Below are 24,396 nucleotides of genomic sequence, written 5' to 3'. Positions count from 1 at the left end.
GTTTATATCTCTCTGTATATGATATAACTATAAAATAAGGCGTATGTAAAATATAAAATGTATTGCTCTAAGAAGCATACAATACAAAAGTAAATCCGCAATATAGTGAAATGTAATTTACATCAAATACATTCTGTATTTATTGGACTTGTGGTAATCACCTTAGTCGACACATATTTCTTTGTTACACAAAAACGACAAACAACCAAGGAAGAATGTGGTATTGAGACCATACAAGCAAACTGTTCATCATAATTGATAAAGCATTTAAGTCCTTACCTTGCTGGAAATTAAGATCAGTGAGATAGATCCTAGAGTGTTCTAATCAGTTACTGACTCTGTTATATTGTAAGTCAACACTGTCCGTTGGCAAGTCTTCAGCAGCGTTTTGAGAAATTTAAATGCATTCTGGCGTTGTTTTGTTGGATGCATATGAAATTATTTCTGATATTGTGTATCAGTCTAAATGTCAGCTCTTCCTTTGGAGAAAAATTCCCCACACACTACCATGCAAGCAACAATCTTTCATATGCTGGATTTATAGACCAAACTCTTGTCAAAACCCAAAGGTATCACGACACTGGCTCCAACCTTTTTCCAACTTGTTTGTAGTAACATCTCAGTTTCTTTTTGCTTAGAAATGTGGCCATTTGTATTTTTGCATGAAAAATACAAAAATACATGTAGTTTTTATTTTACAAAATAAAGTTATTATTTTACAAAAATATTTTTATTATTTTATTAAACATCAATATTGTTAAAAACAAGACAGTAGAGTCGATATGGAGTCACTTAGGCTAAACCTCATGATGCCTACCCAAGACTTAACACATAATTCGAGTTTCTGCTCTCCCAGAAACAGACTCTTAAACCAGTCAATGGGGAACGATGTGGTCAATGCTAGTGAGGGATTCTATCTTATAGACCTCTGTGGTCCCCTTAAGGAGATGACTTTGCTACACCCAGTTCATTCTCGTCCAGTATAATTTCCTTGTCCCGCTCTGTCTGCCTATAAAAGTCTTTCATTACATATAGCTCCTCAGACCTCCTTCCTATCTGCTATCTGGCATGCTTTTCATTCATGAATAACTGAATAAAGCCAACATGATTTGTAAAATTTACTCGGTTGAATTTTGTTTTTTCACAATAATTACACCTATCTGTTTAGGTTTAAATAAAAATAACCTTACACTAAAAGCATATTTTCTAATTATTTCTAATCATAGGAGCAAGCAAGATTAATCTCCCAAGATCACGACTTAGCATTTGAGCAGAAGCAAAAAAGCAAGATGTGGTCTCCTCTTAGTGATCCACAAGACATTCAAGAATCTCCTCGACCCTCTACTCCTTATCCTGTTAAAGGTTTTCTCATACAAAGAAATAACACAAAAAGATAATAACTCTCCATAAGAGGGTTCATTTAAAATATAAAATGCAGGGGCGCCTGGGTGGCTCAGTCAGTTGAGCGTCTGACTTCAGCTCAGGTCACGATCTCACGGTTCGTGAGTTCGAGCCCCGCGTCAGGCTCTGGGCTGATGGCTCAGAGCCTGGAGCCTGCTTCTGATTCTGTGTCTCCCTCTCTCTGCCCCTCCCCCATTCATGCTCTGTCTCTCTCTGTCTCAAAAATAAATAAACATTAAAAAAAAATTTTAAAAAAAAGATAAAATATAAAATGCAAGTACCATCAACAAATGACTAAAATTGTTCTGACAGCTTTTCCTTGCAGAACGAATCTTTCATCATTAATTCCCACTGACCAAATTCCATTAGTCTAGGTTTGAAATGCTGGCAAGCAGATATTGCTTTAAAAATACACCATTTCAGTTTCCGCATCGCCAAAACATTTTGCTGTTGTTGTTGAAAGACTTCGTGTTATCGATATGAGCAAAAGTTAAAGTATGAATGGAAAAACAGTCTGAATGTCCAACTATGCTGAAGGTCATACCGGTCATTTCTTCACCAGGGATTTACTGGGTGCCTATTACTTTCAAACCCATTGTGCTCAAAAACTCTTTGTTGGATGAGTTGTTTTTTAGCTGTGTTTTGTTAGCCTTATTTTTCTAAGTTCCCACTTCCTTCAGTCTTGGTGAGCTGTAAGTCAATTGCTTATAGCTGAATATTTTATCTGAAGGATAAGACTATTCATTTTAAGACAACAGGGAAAGAATAGGAAAAAAAAAAGAATGCCAAATCTGAGGTTTGTGCTGCAGTCGATCAAATACCTGCTGTCTATGAATCTGATTCATCTGGTAAACCATTCCCATTTTAGTTAATTAACCATTAATCATTAGGAAAAGTACAGAAGCAAAGTATTCACACTCATCTCCCGCCTTGCGCCCTCCAGAATTATTTCTGGGCCAAGGCTCTGGCTACACTTGAAGACTTTTGAGAATCGGTTTGTGTAGTGTTTTATTACAGAGCCTGAAATCAGCTCCCTGAACTGATATTCAATCCTATTAAAAAAGGATGCTAAGGAAAAAATCCTTTATAAAACAGCATGAAACAGACCCTAGGATCAGTTACTTTAAGCTTCTGATAATGTTTTGTATAATGTTCCAGTCAAGTTCCAGTTTTTATGTATAATGTTCTAGTCAGGTGCCAAATACAGTCCTCAGCCCTCAGCGACTTTTTGGAATAATTTCTACCATGAGACTGTGCAATGATAGCTTTAGAAACGCCACTATAAATCTCAGAGCCCCCACTGTGGCCAGTGACAGCTGATAAATGAAAAATGGAGGGAAAGGAAGCAAGGCAATTTGCATGCCTCCTGGCCCACCTGTAGGAAGCTAATGGAGGTGCCGCTTGATTATTTTCAAGTTACTTGCCTTGCAAACTGTAGATTTCTCCAACACTGTTCTGACGGGTGATGTGATGCCAGTAGGCGCTACGAGGAAGAGATATCGATTTGGATAACGTCATTGGCTCAGTCAAGCTTGTCTGAAGCTAAAAGAAAAAGGAAATGTGTCAGGCTTGATGCAAAATATTAGACTGAAATCTGCCCTTTCAGAAGCTGAGGGTTAAATGTGGGCATTATGTGACCAAATCTGTTATAGATACCTGTCTGATTTGCTGTTTAAGGTTAGCTTTTTTTAAAAAAGGTAAATGAATGACTCCAAACATATATGAAGTGAACACTTATAGACAATTGGATCTCATTCATTGATTTAGAAGGAACAAATAGATGGTACAACCGATTCTAGGGAGAATTCAAAGGGCATACAGTTAACCAGGAGCGCAGGGAAACAGCCAGAAATAACCAGGTGTACCCACCACCAGACAAGTTTGTGTGCATTTATTGAACAAGAATTATGTGGATTACTATCAGCTTTCTGCAATTTACTGAACTATAAAATAGCTCAGCTTGGGGGCGGGGGCAAGCGCTTTCACAAACACATACTCCCAAATGGCACCAAACACAGGATACCATTAATCCTTTTCACCCATTTCCGTTTACAGTTTTTCCAGACACCTCCTCCCGCCTTTGCCCAAGGGATCTTTTCTCCAATGGACGTTTTTTTGCGCTCCTGCGATAGGATCTTTTACATATTAAAAACGTGTTTTCCCTGAGAGGTTCTGTGATAAAAATGTGGCAATTATGTTCTCACTTGAAACATAAATTTTAAGGGTAGCCCCAGAGATCAACACAACGTCACTCAGGTGCTCAAGCATAGGATTCGTTCCAAGAGACTGAAACTTTACATTGCATTTTCAAGAAATAAATTCACTTTGATTGATTCACTCTAGGTTTTTAAAAACCTCCAGAAATGGTTTTATTTGTTCTTAGTGCACATTTCCCTGACGCAATCTGAGCAAATGTTCACTTTCTGATGGGCAACGGGAAATCCTCTAATCAATAAAACCTCGCATTTCCTCCTGATTGAATACCTGACTCTTGGCAGAAGGGGAGCTGCGAAGATCACTGAGCTTAGAGACCTGTTTGCTCCATGCGGGTGCCTTTTCCCACCGCACGGCCCTGCCTCTGGCCCTTCCCATACTTTGTATCCACGTTCCCACCCTCCACTGAAGATGTGATCAGGAAAGGACCTGATAGGCTGTAACAGGCTCTTTAAAGCCATATAAAGCTGAGAGGTTTCTCCATTTTAATGGAAGATGAAGCCCAAGGGCGTGAACGTTTTGATGTGATTCCACATTTCAGCAGTGAGGCATTTCTACAAACCCTATGACTTGCCACCAAAGCGCCCTACTCAGTGAACTTGAAAGTCTGGCCCTGTTAAAGGTTATTTTTTTTAAAGATGGCTTTCAGTAGCAACATTGTAACCAATTTATAGATTTTTCAAATTGTGGGGTAGTTCGAAATTTTCCTTCCTATCGTGAAAACAGATGTGCTAACCACACCAACAACCTATGGTTGGTAGGTGGAGGGAGTGGGGGAGAAGCCAGGTTTCTGGGTTATGATAGGGTGGTGCTTTCTAGAATCTTTGGGGTGTTTGCTAACCACACACACTTCTGGATTTTCCCCAGACCTAACATTTGGAGAATCTCTGTGTGTGGGGCTATGCCCGTTAACAAGTATCAGGATACATACTAAACATCCACTCCTGAAAGGAATAGAGGCAAAGCTCATTTTATGAAATTAGCACTGGGACAAAAGGGCTTTCACCTTTAAAGCCAATTTCTCATGTGAGGTATAAAGTGAATTCCAACACATAACATCTTTAGTTAGTGTGGGCAATGCCCATTAATAAACATCAATTAATCCATAAAGCCAATCTCATATTAATCACACTTCTGTCTACACTTTATTGTTCTAATATATTGTGATTTGTTTATTAGTATACAATACACCATCCGTGGTCAATTCACCTTCCCCAAATTACTTTTCCTTCTATTTTTTAATTCTGGGAAACATATTTCTTCCTAAATGGTCAGTCTTAAGCACCATGGAAACACAGTAAACATATTTTTCTCCTGGAAACAAATAAGTTGAGAATTTCCTCCATAAAATTCTCATCTGAATCACCAATTGTTTCTTCACCTCATTTCTCTACTTCTTGGTCTTCACGGTTTTCAAATCACAGGTAACCTTTAACCTTCTATTTCTTCACTTGTTTCTTTAGTTTCTTTTTATTCTACTTCAATATCTAATTCAGAAAAGTGAAAAATCTGTGTTTGAAAACCTGAATGTCTATGTTCTCCCGATCTCTGCCAAAGGTACCTATCTTGTCCATCCTACCTCAGATTTTTAATCTTCTACACATCAGAGAATCCATTCCTCAGTTGTTCTTCAAAACCAGGTATTGAGTACACTCATGAACTATCAAGCCATTCTGGGCAATGTCTTTCAATGGAATCGTATCACAGGTGGTATTCAATATGCATTATTTGTGTGGAGGATTGAAGACGGCTGCATTCAGATACAGGGTGATGCGCTCCCTCCTCTTAAATCTCGGCGGACCAGTGACCGATTTGATGAATAAGGCAACGTAGACATGACATTATGTCTGTTTTGGCTATGCCTTAGATGGCCTCTACCTGTCCTCTTCCCTCCACCTGTCCTGAGTTACTCTGGAAGTCTGACTACTCTGAACTGCCACGTTTGGACAAAGCCCAAGCTTACCATGTGGGCGGGTCACGTAAACGTAAATGTTTGAACCCTTCTTAGAGGATGCAGCTGTTCTCGTTTTACAGATGGAAAAATCACAACCCCCAAAACTCAGGGATTTGCTCACGGTAAAATCCCAACTATAGAACCTCTAATAGGAAACAGTTCTCTTGATTTCTTAGTCCACTGCTTTTTGGACTTTGATGTTGATCTCTGGGGGAAAATGAGCTTCCTCTCCAACATGTTACAATATATAAGAATACAGCTCTATAGTTTCAAAGCACCCACCCTGCCAAAAAGAAGCAGGTAGGTCCTGGAAACTTTGGGATTCCGGTACTGGCCACAGCACCTTTTCCTGCTTTTGCCAAAATAATTATCCAGGTTACCTGATTGCCTTTTGCAATCTCCCTTTGCTATTTTGAGATTCTGCCTCCCCTGTGATAAACATTAATGCTAATTTGTGTCCCCCTACATAAATTCATCTGTCTATTAAAAAAAACCTGCTAACCAACTTTACTTTTGGTCTGCATCTGCCCAATAATTGACTAGAAAATTTAAAGCCTTATTAGCACTCGAGGTATAAATCTCAACAATTGTGGGAGGAAAAAGGTAGCATTTATAGGTTAACATTTATGAGTCATTCCCTATGTGCCTGGCAACGTGCAAACTGATTTCAGATGTTGTTTAATATCCACATAAATTGTCAATAATCACGCCATCTGAACTTTACAGTCAAGGAAAATGAGACTCAGAGGGATAATATAATTTTTTCATGGTGACATAGGCAGTGAATGATGTCTCTGAGACTTCAAAGACCATGATGTTGAAGAGAAGAAAAGATGCCTTCCCTACCTTTCGAGGTCTTCTAGCTGGACTAAGAGTTAAATTTACCTGAGACAGATTTGCAGATAAAAAACCCCAAAGTTTTATTACGTGTGCACGGAGGCCCAATAATGAAACTGAGACACAATGAAATGATCAAGGCAGGTACATTTTATACTTTTTAGACAAAGACACAGTAAATCTGTGAGGAACTGACGGGACAAAGAGACGTTAACTTAGGAAGCTTCAATTAGTAAGGACTTCTGGAGGTGCCTGGGTGGCTCAGCCAGTTAAGCATAAGACTCTTGGTTTCAGCTCAGGTCATGATGAGTGACCCGCATGGTGAGTTCAAGCCCCGCATCGGGCTCTGCACTGATAGTGTGGATCCTGTTTGAGATTTCTCTTTCCTTCTCTCTCTGACCCTCCCGGCTTGCTCTCTCTCTGTCTCTCTCAATAAATAAATAAATAAAAATTAAAAAAAATAAGGAATTCTAAACCAAATTTGGGCTAAGGCAGTAAATGAGTAAAAAGTAACAAGGGGGTGTTTATGCGGCCTTCTCAGCTCCCAATTTCCCATCTCTGGTGACAAGAAGGTGCCATTCTTTCCTGGAGCAGGGAGGGCGCCTTTCACACAGGAGATTTACTTCCTGCTTTCAGTGGGACAGAGGAGGGTCTGAGTGTCCTTCTTGCACAGGTTGATTTTAAGTAGCTTTAATTCAAAATCATCAATATGCCAGAGTGGCACATTTTGGGGCAGCCTGCCCTTGGCCCCTAAATCTTGGCAGACACAAATCACTGTGAAATAAATGACGGGATCCTTTCTCCTCAGGGAGCAGATGTGAGGAGAATTGCACCAACCAGGTCAACCGCATGGCCCAGAGGCAGGGACGAGTGTGCCTCTCTCCAACGTTGAGGGGAGGGCATTACAACCACAGCCGCTCAATCCCGGAGTTGTTAGGCACACATGCTTGGCTGTCAGCACACCTGTTCTCACCCACGGACTCCATCTCTGCCTTGTCATTTGACCTCAGGCGACACGCTTAAAACATTTTTTTTTTTAAGATTCAAGTTTTCCTTCTCTGCGAACTGAAGTTAATATAATCTACCTCAAGTGTCGTTGTTAATATTTCATAATGTGATGCTTTTAGAGGGAAGAACACAACGTTTGCCCCATCTGAAGGGCTTGGTAGAAACTCCTGGCTCACTCTTGCCTCTACTACATGGGAGAGGTGGCTTACAACAGACGCATCTATGCGATACGTGGTCAAGACGTGGAAAGGTGTCCAAAATGAGCTATCAAACGAGTAACAGTGAAGACCGTCGGGTTCTTAGACAAAAGTCTAAGAGCTTAATCGAAGTACAAAATTCAAGAAATAGGAATATGTGGCACAGATGTTCAGTATGGGCAGGTGCGAGAGGCAGGACACAGGCGAGACCCAGGGGAGCAACGCTGGTAGCAGGGTGTGGGCTGCGTGTGTGCGTGTGGGTTTGCACACATGCGTAACATAAGCCGGGAAAAGACATTGTTTTTAAATGATTATGGGTCTCCTGAGTGGCTATGTCGACATGTTCCCTGGTATGGCTGAGACCAGAGGAACTGGGTAGGGAACGACACTGTAGAGAAGAAGCACTCCAAAGCTCTGAGAGGTCAGGGGACATGAAAAGGTAACACGCGAGATCCATGTCAGAGGTCACCAAAACACGTCATGCTGCTTAATAAGGAAATGGTGAACCCAAGTGCAGTCCCAGTCGGGAACATTTAGTTTATTTGTTCTTGGAAAAGAGCTCATGAAACTTGAAAACTGTAGAGAAAAAGAAACCCCAGAGAGCTCTAGCCAGCCAAGCTCAGCACTGTTTGGATTTACTCAAACAGTCCTCTGAAGTTTGAAGGTTTACGGGCAATTGGTTTTTCACAGACTTGACTTAATTTTCAATAGGGGACAACTCACACTTAATCTTCCATTTTATTCAAGATAAATGAAAAGGAATTAGAAGATACCTTGCTGAGTTGGTACAAGACTAACAAACACGATGTCATTTAGTTATTTAATGGAAGTTGCTAGATGTCATTTAGAATTGGACTTTGCAGAATGTTATTCTGGTTATTTTGGTTTAAACTTGAACCAAAATGTATGTCATCATTATATGTTTTAGGCCATGTATTGATCAAAGTACTTTCATAGAATGTAAAAAAGCCGAGCTTTAGAATAACATCAGAAATGATTACAAACATATACATAAACACTTTGAACACCATTCTTATCTGTAACCAGTAATGTCTTTAAGAATATATATATTCTTTACTTATCTATCAATTATCTATGAATCTCTTATTTGTAAGTAGACGCATTTAGGGAGCTACTCTCTGAATATAAGAAACGTGATGTCTACATATTGAAAGATGACATTTCACGTGTAAATAAAATGTTCACTGTCTTGATTTTGTAATATCTAAATTATCTAGAGAATGTATTAAAGTTTATATAAACAATTTCCAATGTCTGCACATAATGAAAGCTGGGATGAACTTTTAACAGGGGTTATAAAATTTTACCCACTTAAAAATAAAGCTCAGCGTTTTTCTTTTGCCACCCATCTCATGACTTAGCTAACACCTGGGCTTTTACTGCAGACCAGCTGGTATCCTAACAGTCTGAGTAGATATTATTCTTGCTCCTTCCTTCCCTCTTTCATGAAAAGGTAACTAAGACACAGCAAAGGTAAATACCTTATACGAGGTCACACGGCTCTTTCTTTCTCTAACGTCTACCTGGATAGCCACTGTGATGCTCTGCTTCAGCGAATATATCCATTGAATAAATAATAATTCACTGGATACTCCCAGAAATTGACAATTATGCTCACACTCCTTGCGAGTAAGCTTACGTATCTCCCCACACAATTCTTACATCCGTCTGGTGGATTCTGATTGGCCCAATACTGGCCGGCATTTTTTTCTTGCCATTTTATCCAAAGAAAAGACACTCAGATTCTTTGTGTTGTCTGTGTACATTCCATAATTATGTGTTTATACTCGGAATCATCTCGATTGACCTTTGAAATCTATTGCTCTTCTTTAAGGAGCTCATTCTCATAACTGGCATGAGCAGATTGTATGCCCATGAAGAAATAAGGCTATCTGAGTTAAGAGAGAGAGAGAGAGAGAGAGAGAGAGAGAGAGAGAGAGAGAATCATCCTTATAGTCTCATTATTCTTTGATTCTAGCAGTCCAAAATTGTTTTTTTAACATGAAAATTGTACTCTTTTCTGTCAGCCATTTTCCTCACACATTATCAACTCTAATCAAGTTGATTAAATATAAAAAACTATATATATATATACAAGATGCATTTTCTGAACTGGCATCTAGAGCATCTACAACAAATTTTAAGGAAAAAACACGGTATAAATAAAATTTATACTATTATAATTGTTACAGCACCACTTGCTAGAAAAATTACACATTGACCCCTTACCACTTCTATCTCATTTGTGCCTTTATGCACAAATGAGTATTTTTCTGTGTCTGTGTGTTTAGAGACTGCATTTTAGTGTTTCCATGTAGTGTTCTGAGCACTGGAACAATAGTAAGTAAATGGATTAATTAGGATCACAGGTCCACTTTAGTTATCAACCATAATAATTTGCTCTAATTGGGCTTGTGTTGGTTCATTATAATCAGTGTCTGTGATCAATCAGTAAAAGAAAATTTCACATATATGCAAATGGTATTTCCCAGCAGGGAATCAGCCGCTGTCAGTAATAATGAAGGCTCTTGTCTTATGATTAATAACTGACAATACTGAGCAATGGAATCATGAGTAGAACTTTGAAGAATGAATTTATTAGCCCATCTTCCTATATATTAGATATTACACATCACTTGTGATCCCAAATCGCACTTTCAAACTTTTCCTATAATTCCTTAAACTTCAATGAATATACCTAGAAAAGAAATTGCAAAAAGTGTTAAAATTGTTCTGTGTTCTACTCATCAGAGTATTATGCTTCCAAATTCTTCAAATTTTTCCACGTAGGAAAACGAGTTATTTATTTTTCACAGCAGGTAGAGATTCCTGTAAACTGTGATAAGAAGAATGCCTTCACTAGAAGGGGAACCAAACTGTCTAGGATAGAGCCCAGGCTTTGTCATTCCTTCGCAAATTATAAATAAGCCCATGGTACTTATGGTCTTGAAAGATAGATGTGCTTGAATTGAAGGATATATTATTTGGCGACAGCTGGGAATAACAATGGGTGTCTTTGCAACACTGCTTGAAACGAGTACTACAGTATTTCGCACGCTCTAACACGCCATCAGCTGAAAGACAAAACACTGTTTTAGGTAGCACTGTGAAAGCATAGGTCTACCAAACTCTGACTCATATTTGACCGGAGAGATGTTGAAATGTGAAAAAAGACATGTGCATCTTGGAATTGATGGAATGCAATAGTATTTCCCTATTCATGCAACTATTTAGGACAAAAAATAACCATTTCAGGGGCTGGAGGGAGTCAACACTTGGCTAAGTTTTGTGACAAACCGTAACTCTAAGAGGGCAGATTCCTTAATTCCTCGTCGCTATTGGAATTAGTTTTCTATGAAGCCAGCTTCGTTATCTCTCCCGGGCTCCGCACTTTGCCTTTCCCTGAGATGCCTTCGCCCTTGGGAAGATGACAGCATCGCAAAATCTCCATCAAAGACCCCCGAGCCACCCTGGGTCTTGTACATAGGTAGTGTACACAATGGGTAGTGTAACCCAATGGGTAGCGTACCCTGGGTAGTGCAACACAATCCTGCTCCAGCAGAAATGTCTTTTCATCTGACAGTACAAAAGGAAACAGGAGAATTTGTTTTTAAATGATTATTGTTCAAAGGGTTTACTGTCTTGGAACAGTCAGGTTGTTTAGTTTGTTAAGTCTGTGAGTTTAACGTGCTTCTATTCCTTATGTTTCTAGTGACAAGAGCATGTAAAATGACAAATAACAGAGAAGGAAAACCCTTTGTTTCCTAAGCAAGAAGTTTTATGTAAGACTCTATTATTCTTTTTTTTTCTATCCACCAGAGCTTAGGATGGCAGGGCTGATAGCTTTGGACAGCAGCGCACTTGGCCAGCCCTGCCGGTGGCGTCTGGGGCCTTGGAATAGGGTTGCTGTCTTGCTGGTATTTTAATAATATTGATGCTATTTGTCCTTAACACAGAGCTCTTCTGGTGACCAGGTGGCAAAAACTATTGGAAATAGGAATATTCCAAACACTTTTTTAAAGGATACACTGTAATTCTTATTATGGAAGGCTGTTCATCTACAAATAGGCTTGTAAATCACACGCAATGTTGCAAGGCTAGAAGTTACTAATGACAATGCCCCTTTCCTTTCACTTACTCATTTTTTGTAAGATATCAGGAAAATTCAATAAAGAAAATTATTCATGTCTTCTCAATTGCTCCTTACCCATGGGATTTTATAACACATGTAAAGCTTATGAACACAAAAACCAAATGGAAAAAAGGACTTCTTTTCATATTGTGTGTGTGTGTGCGTGTGTGTGTGTGCGCACATGTGTAACAGATCTATGAAAATTAAATTATTTCAGGGCATTTGAGGCCTTGTCATTTTGGATGATTTCAGCCTCACCAGGCTGAATCACAAGGGCACATTTGTGATATGGTTTCTGATGGATGGCTTCTATCACAAAGACAAGAAAAATTTCCCTGATAATGTTGCACATGTGGGGGAGAGCACCTATAAATGCTTTTAGTAATAGCATTTCAAGAACTCTGGCAGTTCTAAGAACAAGGATGATCTCCAAGAAATGGAAACAAATTGTAGAGGTGCCATTTACTTAAAAATCCAGGTTTAATAATTGCCTTGGATATGTGAATCCTGGTGAATCCTTCAGAAATAGCTCTAGTTCAAAATTAGTACCATGGCTCAAATATCCCAAGCACCCCCAAAAACCAAAACTGTCTTCTGAAATAAAACTGGGGGTTAACAAGTAAAGAAAATACAGAGGATTGCTATCTCCTTGTATGACCACTTTCTGATGCCCACTTGGACAGAAGAGCGAGAAGCGGAAGGTCCACATCTAAATGCAAAAGGGGAAGCGTGTCTTCTTGTAGTGCAGAAATCATTCTTCATGGCGGCTTACCTCAGGGCCTCCCAATAAGTTGGTGATCTAAGAAATCAGTCAGGGTCCGCTGTCATGACCATACGAATGAGCTCAAGAGGTGTTTAAAGTAACAGTGACCAAAATTTTGTGATGGTGTCATCTCGTCAATCTATCTAGAAAAATTTCGATGGCATGGAAAGGCATGGAAAATGTGTGCTATTTCAAGGAGTAAAAGTAAGGAGATAATCTTACTTGGGCAGTGTAAATTACTTGGTCCCACAAACTTCTGGGTCACTTGAGAGAAAACTTTCTTGCTCTTCTCTTGTATTCCAGATACGTCCAAGCAACATTCTGAGCAGAGTAACCAGTTTACAAGGCTGTGAGTGGGTATTTGATGGCTAAACTCTACTTAAAAACTTCTTGGATCGGGGGTTAGCCATCATTAACTCTTTCGTTACCTTTCTCAGCGAAGGAAATAAAAATATACTAAAAATTTTTTTTAATGTTTATTTTTGAGAGACAGAGAGACAGAACATGAGCTAGGGAGAGGCAGAGAGAGAGAGGAAGACACAGAAACTGAAGCAGGCTGCAGGCTCTGGGCTGTCAGCACAGAGCCAGACATGGGGCTCTAACCCACAGACCGTGAGCTCATGACCTGGGCCAAAGTCAGACACTTCACCAACTGAGTCACCCAGGCGCCCCTTAATAAAAATATTTTTTAATAGCCTTACTAATTTAATGATTCTTGTTATCCAGTATTCTAGAGTGCAAATGTACTATTTTGTTCACAATGCTGGGAAATTCTTCTAGATATATGATTAAACAAGAGTAGAAATGCTGCCTAACTTAGATTATGGAGATAGGTCAAAATGTGTTTATTCTTGTGTCCCCACCAAGAAGGTAATAAACAAGGGCAAACCAAGGTTTTATACATGTGATGCCAAATGATTATATTGAATTCCCTCTGTTTCAGTTAAGAAATGGTTGTTGAGACATCATTTCTCATTCAAATTGATTTATCTATAAAACAGTAACACTGTTAAATCATCTCTCTTTGAAAGGATGGAAATGAATGCATCAGTAGCCTGAATAACAATGTTTGGGGCATTTATTGCTTATATAGCTGGTTAGCAACTTGATTTTGTAAAATCTCTTAAATCACATTAAAAATCTGTAAACATTTTCTATGTGCTCAATAATAATCTCACATGGGCCATTTTTAGAACCAGAAGCCAATGAGGAGTGTCATCTTCTTACTTTGTGCTAGATGCATACTAAATAAAGTGCATCATTTTTACAGCTGAGGCTTTGGGGTACCTTTCCAACTCTTAGGTTACACTTTTGCCTAGTTTATAGCATAGGCTTTCATTTAATTTAAATAAGCAAAGAGTTAGAGGGTACTTAAGTACTATTTCAGAGTTGTTGGAACTTCTTTTTTCAAAGAGATGTGTGCATGCAGGGGCGCCCATGTGGCCATAGGTTAAACGACCGACTCCTGATTTCGGCTCAGGCATGATCTCGCAGTTTGTGAGTTCCAGCCTTGCATTGGGCTCTGTGCTGACAGCACGGAGCCTGCTTGGGATTCTCTCTCTCCCTCTCTCTCTGTTCCTCCCCTGCTAGCGCTGTCTCTATCTCTCTCAGAGTAAACAAACAAACAAACATTAAAAAAAAAGAGATTTGTGCATGTAGAGGCAGTCTCTTAAAATAAAAAGTAAAAATGATGCCCGGGAGACCTGGCGATCTTTACATATGGTCCCAGAATTTGAGGAATCTGGGCAGTTGAGTTGTGATAGCATGCCCTCTGAAAATCACCAGCTGGGTTCACCTTGAAAAATGGACTAGATATGGAAGAGTCTTATTAGCGTGAACCTTCAGAGAAAAGCATAGCTGTGCAATTGTTTTTGAAATCAAACCAAATGCTCCATTTGCACGTGTGCGCCAAAGTGATGGAGTCTCTGATTTTGTGATTTCTAGAAATAGTTTCTTTGGTGGAGCCGTACTGCGCCTGCAGTTTAACTCCTGTCCCACTTGTCCTTCCATCTCCAAGCACCAAGGTCCACGGTGCACCCCTCCAGCTGGAGACAGCCTGAGATCTCAGTAAGTGGACTGCTGGTTTCTAACCCCTTGACAGCAATCGCGTGGCTCCGCTCTGGGGATCTGCCTCTCAGCTGCGCGGGACATTATCATGTTTATCACATACCACAGCATCAAGAGCAAATGTGAATTCAATTTTGTTTTGCAAATTTTTTGGCACAAGATTGTTAGACATACTCAGAAGGGATTTGAAAGATATTATTTAGCTACAGTTGGGAATAACAATTTAGTGTCTTCACAAACATTGCAAGTCTTATAATTATTCAAAATCACTCCTACAGATGGATCGCTGTTATAATAATGAAGCTTTCGTGGTACTTGCCGTGTGCCAGGTCTGTTCTCAGCACTTTGCAGATTTTAATGCAGATACCTCATAACGGCCAAATCAGTAGAACTGTTAGTCCTCATTTTACAGATAAAGGCAAACGAAACATTTGGAAGTTAATAACCCAGGATGCCCAAGATGGCATAGCCAGTAAAGGGTGGAATTGGGATGTGAACCCAGGACACATACTGAGTGCTTTCCCTGATAGTCAACAGTAGGGTGGTGTGAAAGAGCTCTTGGGATTTCCTTCAAGACAAAACCATTCAATGACTTTACTCAAGAGCATTTTGCCTGTTCAGAACAGCTCTACGTAAAGAACTACGACTGTTAAGTGTAGCTAACTGCTAACTGGTAACTAATAGCAAGTGACATCACAACTGTTAATTTTGGTTGCAAGCATCAGATTCGGAAATAATTTGAAATCTGGTAGTTCTAATTTCTCAGTGATTTAAGCCACTGGAAAAATGTCACCTTAATTAGATAACGGTTACAATGGCTTAAATGTAACCCAAAACTTTCTACAAGACTAAGTGAAGCCAATGTCTTATTAATGCTTCTTCAATTAAACACACAATCCTATTAATAATCCTACTAATGTTCAAGCCTTAATGTTCATCAAGGGATGAAGTGGTGTAATTCACCCCTGTGAAAGACCAAATGTCCCGTGTAAGCCTGGTTTTCACTTGCTACACTTAGGTATTAGGAAAGTTCTTTAAAGCATATTCTAGATGAAGAGATAAAAATGTGTTTGTAGCATTGAGAAAAATTAGAAATGCACTAAGAATAACATAGGATTGCACATTAAATCACTTTTTTGTTTTCTTATATTTAAAAGGTAGTTTTCTATGTGTCCAAATACTATGTAATGGAGAATTTAAAAAATCACAATAAATGTAATACTACATATAGAACTCTGTAATCTTTAACCTGGGACAGAAGTATGAGTGTTCTTCTGGTGAGTGACCCACTTGTTTCCCCAAACTCCGCCTGTCCTCTCCCAAATGAAATTTAATGCATCTCTGTAAATCCTGAAGAAAGACAGAATCGCCAACTCTTAAGATTATGGCCAACAGTCATTCCGTTGTTTGCTTTTCAAAGAAGGTGGTAGTAAAGCTTACAATTTTTTCTGTTACTTGTACGAGTTACTATTTCAGATTCTGTACTAAATTTCTCCTTAGCTAGACCAAAAACTCTAGTATGGTTCCAGAACAGGGTAACAGACAAATCATTCTGTTGGTAAACCGTGTAGGTTCCTTCTGCAAGTATTTTATTATTGGCTCTGAAACAGAGAAAGAGCTAGAAGCTTCAGAGAATCTAGGACAAATACAAAGACAAAAAGAAAGTGGAGTCTTTTCTTGTAGTAACTTCATTTTGCTGGTTATTTTGGGCCCACATCTGAATCTCTGATTGTCCAACTGTGTGCGGCAATACGCAGACAGCATTGCTTTGTATTTCATTCTCTAGGCACCGCACCCCTCCTTGAGAGAAGCATGGAGTGTAGGACTCCCTGCTAGTGGCCACAAATAACTCCTTTTTTGGCATATGCTGAATAGGGCATTCGAGGGATGGGATTCGGTAGCTGGGGTGAGCTCGGGCCTGGGTGGGGTGGACACAGGGGTGCTGATGTGAATGGGCCCACATATACACGATGTGCATCAGACCTCAGCGACATTCAACTGTTAGGTTACCGAGGAAGGAGCCTTACCCGGGCTTTCTGCTCCATTTCTAGCATTAATCTTTCATGCTGCTCAGCTATGGCCAGTGTCGCAGAATGGACCTTCTGATAGATCATTTCTCCTTCCCTTGTTTGAAAAGTGAATAGTCCTTCTCCTGTGTCACACATTCTGTGAGAATAGAGATAGGGAAAGAGATGGGTCTGCATGTGTTCAAGTGCGTAACAGTTCTCCATGTAAAAGATGCCCTCGCCCTGCGGTTACCCTCCTCCTCGACTTTCATGGCAGTTAGTGAAGCAGATTCATCCTTGACCAAAACAACCAACCAACAAGCACCCCTTTAAATGGTACATGAGATGGAACTAAGGGTAAAAACTCATGTCTAGCTGGATTTTGAAGGATGAAGTGTTCACAACACTGCACAGAAACAGACACCAAAGGTTTCAGTTACTGAAGTTCACCTGTTACCAGTTCTTACTAATGAAAGCAAATAGTCGTCTTCTTTGAGGATTTTCACATTTGTGTTATCATAACGCTGTTTCCAAGCTGTGATGGCTCTTGAAATTTAAAGAACTTAAGAAAAGTCTGCAATTTTATACTCGCTGTAGTAGGAACCAAGAAGACTATACATTTTATAGTTTATGGACTTGCAAACATAGGCTGAAGCTGTTATTTACCCTGAGTAACCCTTAGGTAAATCTTGTGCATCTTAAGAAACAACATGGCATAAAGGAGACCCTATTTGGATATGAGAATTTTTGGTTTAAATTTTGACTTTGCCACTTACCAGCACTGTGAACTTGGGCAAGTTAAATAACTTGCCTATACCTCCTTTCCACAGCTCTAACATAGGAAAAATAATAGAGCCCATCTCATAAGATCCGTATGATAGTTGGAAGACTAATCTAATATCCACTGTAGAGAAATGAGTGGAGTAATTTTAGTATTTTTCTCTGATGGACTGTTATACAGCAATTACTGTGTCATTTCCGAGAGGATATAACAACATTAAAAATTCTTATTATGAACATTCATGAGGAAAAATCAGAATTAAAATTTTCAATTACTTAATTGTAATTACCTTTCTAAAACATAACTTTATTGGAATGAAGCCACTGACACTTTATTAAGGCAATAGGATTACAGGTAAATTTTATTAACAGAGACCAATTCTAAAATGAAAAATATTTCTAATTAATATTTTAAGCCAGCTTTTAAAAGTAATTGGAGGCCTCCAGAAAGACCCACTCAATATCCATATGATGTTACTACCGAGATATGGGATATTAACTGAACTGCTGTGTCGTTGGTTTTCAGATTGTAACATCAAGAGATTTGCACGAGATGCTCTCGAGGCCAAACTCTGTCTCCCAGCACCACAAAGATTTTGGATTCTTCCCTGTGATTCCCCAAGGAGTTTTCAGTAGAAAAGAAATGTCTCAAGAGGCTCCAGACATTACAGAGGCTGCGAATGCCATCCCTTAGGGCCCCATAGAGCCGGCACTTAGCTTCTGTGAGAAAGATCTTAATAAAATTCACACAGCGTGAAATGGAAAGTCTGGGGGGAAAATGAAGCGTTTTCACAAAGTGAAACAAATGAGCTTTCTTTGTTGATTCAGAGGAGTATACAAGTCCAACAGCCCGAGCAGGGCAACGATGGACACGTAGTGAGCGCAGCCTGTTGGAGGGGGAGTTTTGTTCATTGTCATCTGAAAAGCACTGCTTAGTAGCCTTCGGAAACGAGATAATGAAGACACAAACCGTCATTCCCTACTCAGTCACCGAGATGCAAAGGTCTAACACTTACCCACTTCCTGGGACTTAACTGCCCAGTTAGAGGGTTTGAAAGCTTGCAGGTTTTCTTCAACCTCTGAAATACAGACTCCTGTAACCTTCAGCCTTTGATCAGCAAAGAATTAAAACATGCTAGCATTAAAGAGTGAAGACATTTTAGGGAAAGGTGTTCTTTCTTCAGCCTAGGTACCTAAAGCCAAGCTGGTCAAACTTCAGTAAAATTAGCTCATACTTTTGGCTTTCATCTGCAGTATCGGAATAAATAGTTTAGGTTGCCCAGGTTATTGTTTAGAACATGTTCTCTTGGGGGCTGGTAAGAAACAGATACGGAGTTTTTTTTTTTTTTTTTTTTCTTATGTGTCTGAATAGTTTTGTGGGAGCAAGCCAGTACTGGAGAAGATGGGGGGACAAAGTCATTTTGTTGGCTATTGCCTTGTGAACATGTAGGTCCACGGACCAGCATCACTGGCTTCCTTGAGAACCTGTCCAGACTACTGGACCAGAACTTGCATTTCACAGTGTCCCGGGTGACTCCTATGCATCTTATAGTTCGAGAACACCGGCCTGCAGAACTCCTTCTACAGGTCACCTGGGACCCAAACGAGAACAATTTACAAGCCAAGTTTGTGCAGCTTCAGACCATAACATGTGAGACCGAAGTTCAGAAAGGAAGCCCCATGATGAAAAGGACAGAAAGCCTGAAAGAATCATTTCCTTAACTTGGGAAGAGCTAATACAGAGGTGCTCCATGCATTTGAGTATCGTAACACACTCCTTAATTGCATTTATTTGGAGAAACAGTGAAAATATGGGCAATATATGTTTGTCTTGACTCCAAACTGATTTTGATTGAAATTATAGACAATTACAACTGTTACCTCTCTTTACACTTAACAAGGTATTTTCACAAAATGAATACTTTTTCTTATCTAAAACTGAATGTTAAAGAATATCATCTCTAAGGTCCCTTTCATCTTGAAAGAACAATTTTAAAATTCTAAGTATGGCTAACACACTATTTTCCAAGGTGGTGTTTTTTGGTTTTTTTTTGACATTTTGACATCGTGACATAAGGGACATTATAATAGTATAGACTCCAAAAGACTAAGGGCACAAATGTCAACAGTGTGTCATTGCCTTCATGTTCATTTATCACACATTTATCAAGTAGGTACCGTAAGTCAGGTGCTGCCCTGAGTCTGAGGATAAAAAGGATGGAAACATATACATGGCCCATCGTCTCTGAGGCTCTACAAATAGTGAGGAAGATAAGCATTGTTTGAGGAAAACACGCTTTGGTAGGTGGTAGCAGGAAGTAATGGGCCAACAGAAGTAATGGGGGGACCTGAACATGTTATTTTACCAAATTAGTCCTTACGTATTAAATGGGCGTTGGGGCGCCTGGGTGGCTCAGTTGGTTAAGCGTCTGACTCTTGATTTCAGCTCAGGTCAAGATCTCACAGTTCGTGAGTTCAAGCCCCATGTTGGGCTCTATGCTGACAGTGCAGAACCTGCTTGGGATTCTTTCTCTCCCTCTCTCTTTCTGCCCCTCCCCCACTTGCTCTCTCTCTCTTTTTCTCTCTCAAAAGAAATAAACCTAAAAAAAATAAAAATAAAATGGGGGCAACAAGACTTGGTCACAAGATTGTTTCCATTTGCCTTTTAATTAAGTCAAACACTGCGTGTAACAGTGGTCAGGAAGAAATTAATTCAGCAGGCCTGGGGTCTCTAAACCCTGCACATTCCAAAGAAAGGCCTGTGTCAGGGTGGTCCCTTGGCCAGTTCCTGGACTGTAACCTCTGAGCCTTTGGAATATTCAGCCTGGTAAGAGTGAATTTTTGTGTGCCTGAGGCCTTGGGCCAAGCTGTACCACTCTGGCCAGATGAGTTCATCCTAATAATATGCCTGTTTTGCTCTGGTGGAGGCTGGAGTCTGAGCGGCTCACATTGGCCCGGTAGACTCTGCCTGCCTGTATGATGGATCCTCAGTAAAACCCTTGCACGCCAAGGCTTGCCATAGCGTCCCAGGTTAACACCGCTGCCCATGTCTTTTCCCACATCGTCACGGGGCAAACAAGCATCTGCCATGTGATGGCCCTGGGACGGCGTCCCGGGAGCCTGTGCCTGGTCCCTCCTGGACTTCCTTCGTTGGTTTTAATCTGCACTTTCATTGCAGTAACCACAACTGTGAGTAGCATCGCTTTTTCTGAGTCCTGGGTCTATCTAGAGAAACGCTGAGCCCGAGGGTGGTATTGGGGACCCCTCCACTCAAGGCACCACAGGCATGGGGTTGTCAATAGGGTTTGATGCAGTAGGAGTCTAAGAAAATCCTAGAATTTTCCCTCAATGGCTCTTCCTGAAATTCCATTTATCCTTTCCTTATTCATCCCACCTCACTACTCACGTCCAGAATCATTTGAAATGAGGCTACTCCTGGTCTAGTCTCTGCTGTGTTCCAATAAATAAGGACCAAGCAGAGCTCATGAGAATGTCTGTGTTCACAGGAAATGGGACTCTAAATGAGGTGCTCCACTATGGAAAGGTTCTCTCAATACCCCTCAAGGGGAGAAACAGCCCTAAAAGCGGGGGCCCTAGAGGCAACTGCATGTGAGAACAGGCTCACCTTGTAAGCTATTCAATGACTGCCCTTCTTTTCCTGCTTTTAAGTCTCAAAGTTAATTCTTTATGAAGGGGTGGCTTCAAATTTCCAGTCCTTTTCCAAATGACAAACACAAGACATTCATCACAAGTTATTTTTGAGAGGGACAGAGAGAGAGAGAGAGAGAGAGAGCATGAGCAGGGGAAGGCAGAGAGAGAGGGAGACACAGAATCTGCAGCAGGTTCCAGGCTCTGGGCTGTCGGCACAAAGCACGAGGTGGGGCTCGAACTCACGAACCGTGAGACCACGACCCGAACTGAAGTCGGACGCTTAACCAGCCGAGCCACCCAGGCACCCCAACGTGTCAGTTTTTAAAACTGAACTCAGATACTTTAAAATACTTATCTGTGGGTCTCTAGGTAAAATATTACTACAGATGAATCTGTAAACCTCTGGCAATGTTGTCCATCTTGGCAGCCATATGACTTTGCTCTCGCTGTAAGTTGTGCAGTATTGTAGACACATTTCATGACCAGATATTTACCCTCTGTGCACACAAAAATTTTAAACTCTCAGCAATGGAGGAGAAGAACAAGGGCCCTTTCCTGAAAACCTCATGGTGTATCCATTCAGTATTTAAAATTTAATGTTTAATTATAGAAAGTAATGAAATTCTTCAAAGCACAGCTTTTCTGAAGAGCGGTTAAAACCAATTAACACTTTTATTCCATTAACAGTTTGATCTTTATTGTCATTTAACAATGCCAGCCTTCGGCTTTTCTTTTAGCAGCTACGAAAAGGCTGAAGTTTCTCTCTAGGAGCTCTGGTGAGTCAGATGCGGATCTGTGGTAAGAAACTGCAAGTAAAATGTACACACAAAAGCAAGTCCAGAAATAGACCCAATTCATCTGGGAGGTAAATACGTGATGAACGTGATATCTCGAGTTTGTAAGGGAAGCTGGACTCTCCAAGAAACTGTGTTTGGACACTTATCAGGAGGAAAAATGTTGGGTCCATGTTTCCACCTCCACTGATACAAGTTGCAGAGAAAGCAAGTGAAAAAAGTTAGTAGAAGAAAATAAGGAAGAATTCATATATAAAGTCAAAAGGAGGTAGGAGTTTCAAGCTATGATCCAAGCCAAAAGGTGACAAAAAAAAAAAAAAAGAATGAATCTGCCTGAAAAAAAAGTTTTCTTTTTTTCTTTTTTTATGTTTATTCATTTTTGAGAGAGATAGCAAGCCAGAGCGTGAGCAGGAGAGGAGCAGAGAGAGAGGGAGACACAGAATCCGAAGCAGGCTCCAGGGTCCGAGATGTCAGCACAGGGCCCAACGTGGGACTCGAACTCACGAACCGCAAGATCATGACCTGAGCTGAAGTTGGACCCTTAACTGACTGAGCCACCCAGATGCCCCCAAAAAATTTTTCCCAAAAATAAAAAAGAAATCATAAGATATCAGCAGGCAAAAAATAGTAGGAAATTATTTGAAACTCACAACACTTGATAACCTCTCATCTATAAAGAAGGTATATAATGTCAGTACATTTTTCAGAGGGTTGTTTGAGCATGAAATGAATTAATATGTGTTAATCTTAAAAACAGTGTCTGTGAGTTTTTATTACCCCTTAAATAGTAGTATTATTTTCACTACTACCACCAAATACGAAAATCGATACCTAAAACATAACACTAAATGGAAAAAAAAGTGACAGCAATATGCACAGTGCACTAACATTTTTGTAAAAGAAAGCATGCGTGGGAAGAATTTATATACACCTTCGCTTGCATATACATGAAACTCTGGATGAACGCACAAGAGAGTAACTGTGCTATTTGTTGGGGGTGAAGTGGGCGCGATAAGTGAGGCTGTAAGTATAGGAGGACATTTTTTTCACGAATGCTTCTTGACGGAAACGGTCAAATGAAAAAAAAGTAGTGCCATTAGTTTATTGATCGGATTTAATGAATGAAAACTAAGTTGACATTAAATTTCAAAGCAAGGGTCGGAGGACTCTCACAGGGTTTTTGTGAAGATGTTATGTTTATAACGTGCCTAGCTCAGTCTCTGTCATATAGCAAATACACACACACACATACACACACAATCTCTTCCCAGTGTAGCACAGACATCTACATCTAATTTTCAAGACACCCAGGTTTGCAGAGTTCTGGTTTGTAATGAATTGAAATAACAGCAACAGTCACAGCCACGGTGGGAAACAGTAGTAGTTAGCACTTTTGGAGCACCGACTCAGGCCGGGCTTGGGGTTAAACACAGTATGTGTGTTGCCTCATTGAGCCTCGACATCTCCAAGGCCCTCACTGCTTCCCATTACAGAAAACACCGACCTGAGAAAACTCAGCCCAAGGTCACTGAAATTTAAGTGGCTGAGCTGTGGTCTGAACCTAGACCTGTCATTTTTGAGGGAAGCTTATGATCATTAAGCTAGGTTTTGTTCATTCAAGATGAGAAGCAGAAAAGTTGTGCATCATTCTTATTTATGAAAATTTCTGCAGTTGGAGAGAAAGAGAGAGCTCAGAATAGAACCTGGGCTAGAACATTCTGAAGGTGCTCTCTCCCCGTTTGCCTCTGTTCCTCTTCTGTCAAATCAGGTTCCCAAGAATATTTCTCAACGATGCTCCAGTAGAATGCGTGTTGAGGTAAATCAGTCAAATAATCAATAAAACAGCTGAAGTGCAGTCAAACCCGCTCTGCACTCCCAACTTCATGTCAAGTCCTTTGTAAGGAGGAAGGTATGCTAGAACATTTTGCCATCCTCTCTGCCTCTTGACTGGATTACTGGCCGGCTCCAAACATTTAATGCATGTGGTGGCTGTTGGTTGATTTCACTGCTGGTACCTTAGGGATACAACGCTTTCCCTTAAACAAGCTGAAATACCCAAGACTGCAAGAAGATCTTGATTTTAGTCCAGGATCTGCTGAAAATTAGCTTGGTGAAACGCCATTTTGATCCTTTATAAAACTACGTTTTTAAAAATTTATTTAATTTTTTAAGTTTACTTTTGTCTATTTTGATAGAGATATGGAGAGCAAGAGGGAGAGAGGCAGAGAGAGAGGCAGAATCCCAAGCAGACTCTTCCCTGTCAGCACAGAGCCCGATGCAGGGCTTGAACTCACGAACCGTGAGATTATGACCTGAGTCAAAATCAAAAGTCAGAGGCTTAAGTGACTGAGGCACCCAGGTGCCCCAAAACTAAGTTGTTGTTTTTTAAATGAAAGAGTTGATCTAAATGATCTCTAAGGCACAAATTTGTTAGAAAATTCTCTAAGTCCTCCACTCGTGACGGCCGCTTCTCAATCACTTTCATTAAAATATCTCCATCTTTTCACATATTTTCAAAGTTTTAATTTTATTCCATTGTGTTTACTTTTTTTACTTTCAGATTTTTCTCCT

The 24,396-nt window shown here is 40.1% G+C and overlaps 1 protein-coding gene across 1 annotated transcript in view; it reads right to left on the bottom strand.

The window, feature by feature from the left end:
• The window catches only part of DOK6 (docking protein 6), a 364,564-nt gene that overhangs the window by 65,980 nt on the left and 274,188 nt on the right, over positions 1-24,396 (bottom strand). Inside the window, exons 6-7 of the mRNA XM_019432554.2 lie at positions 16,622-16,760; positions 2,826-2,943 (exon numbers count right to left, since the gene is read on the bottom strand). Of these exons, the coding sequence (XP_019288099.1) occupies positions 2,826-2,943; positions 16,622-16,760 (257 nt within the window). The remainder of the gene's footprint in view (positions 1-2,825; positions 2,944-16,621; positions 16,761-24,396) is intronic.

The sequence above is a fragment of the Panthera pardus genome, unplaced genomic scaffold, assembly GCF_024362965.1.
Source record: "Panthera pardus isolate Hobbes unplaced genomic scaffold, ASM2436296v1 HiC_scaffold_15, whole genome shotgun sequence".
Taxonomy (NCBI): domain Eukaryota; kingdom Metazoa; phylum Chordata; class Mammalia; order Carnivora; family Felidae; genus Panthera; species Panthera pardus.
This window is presented reverse-complemented; position numbering and strand designations above follow the sequence as displayed.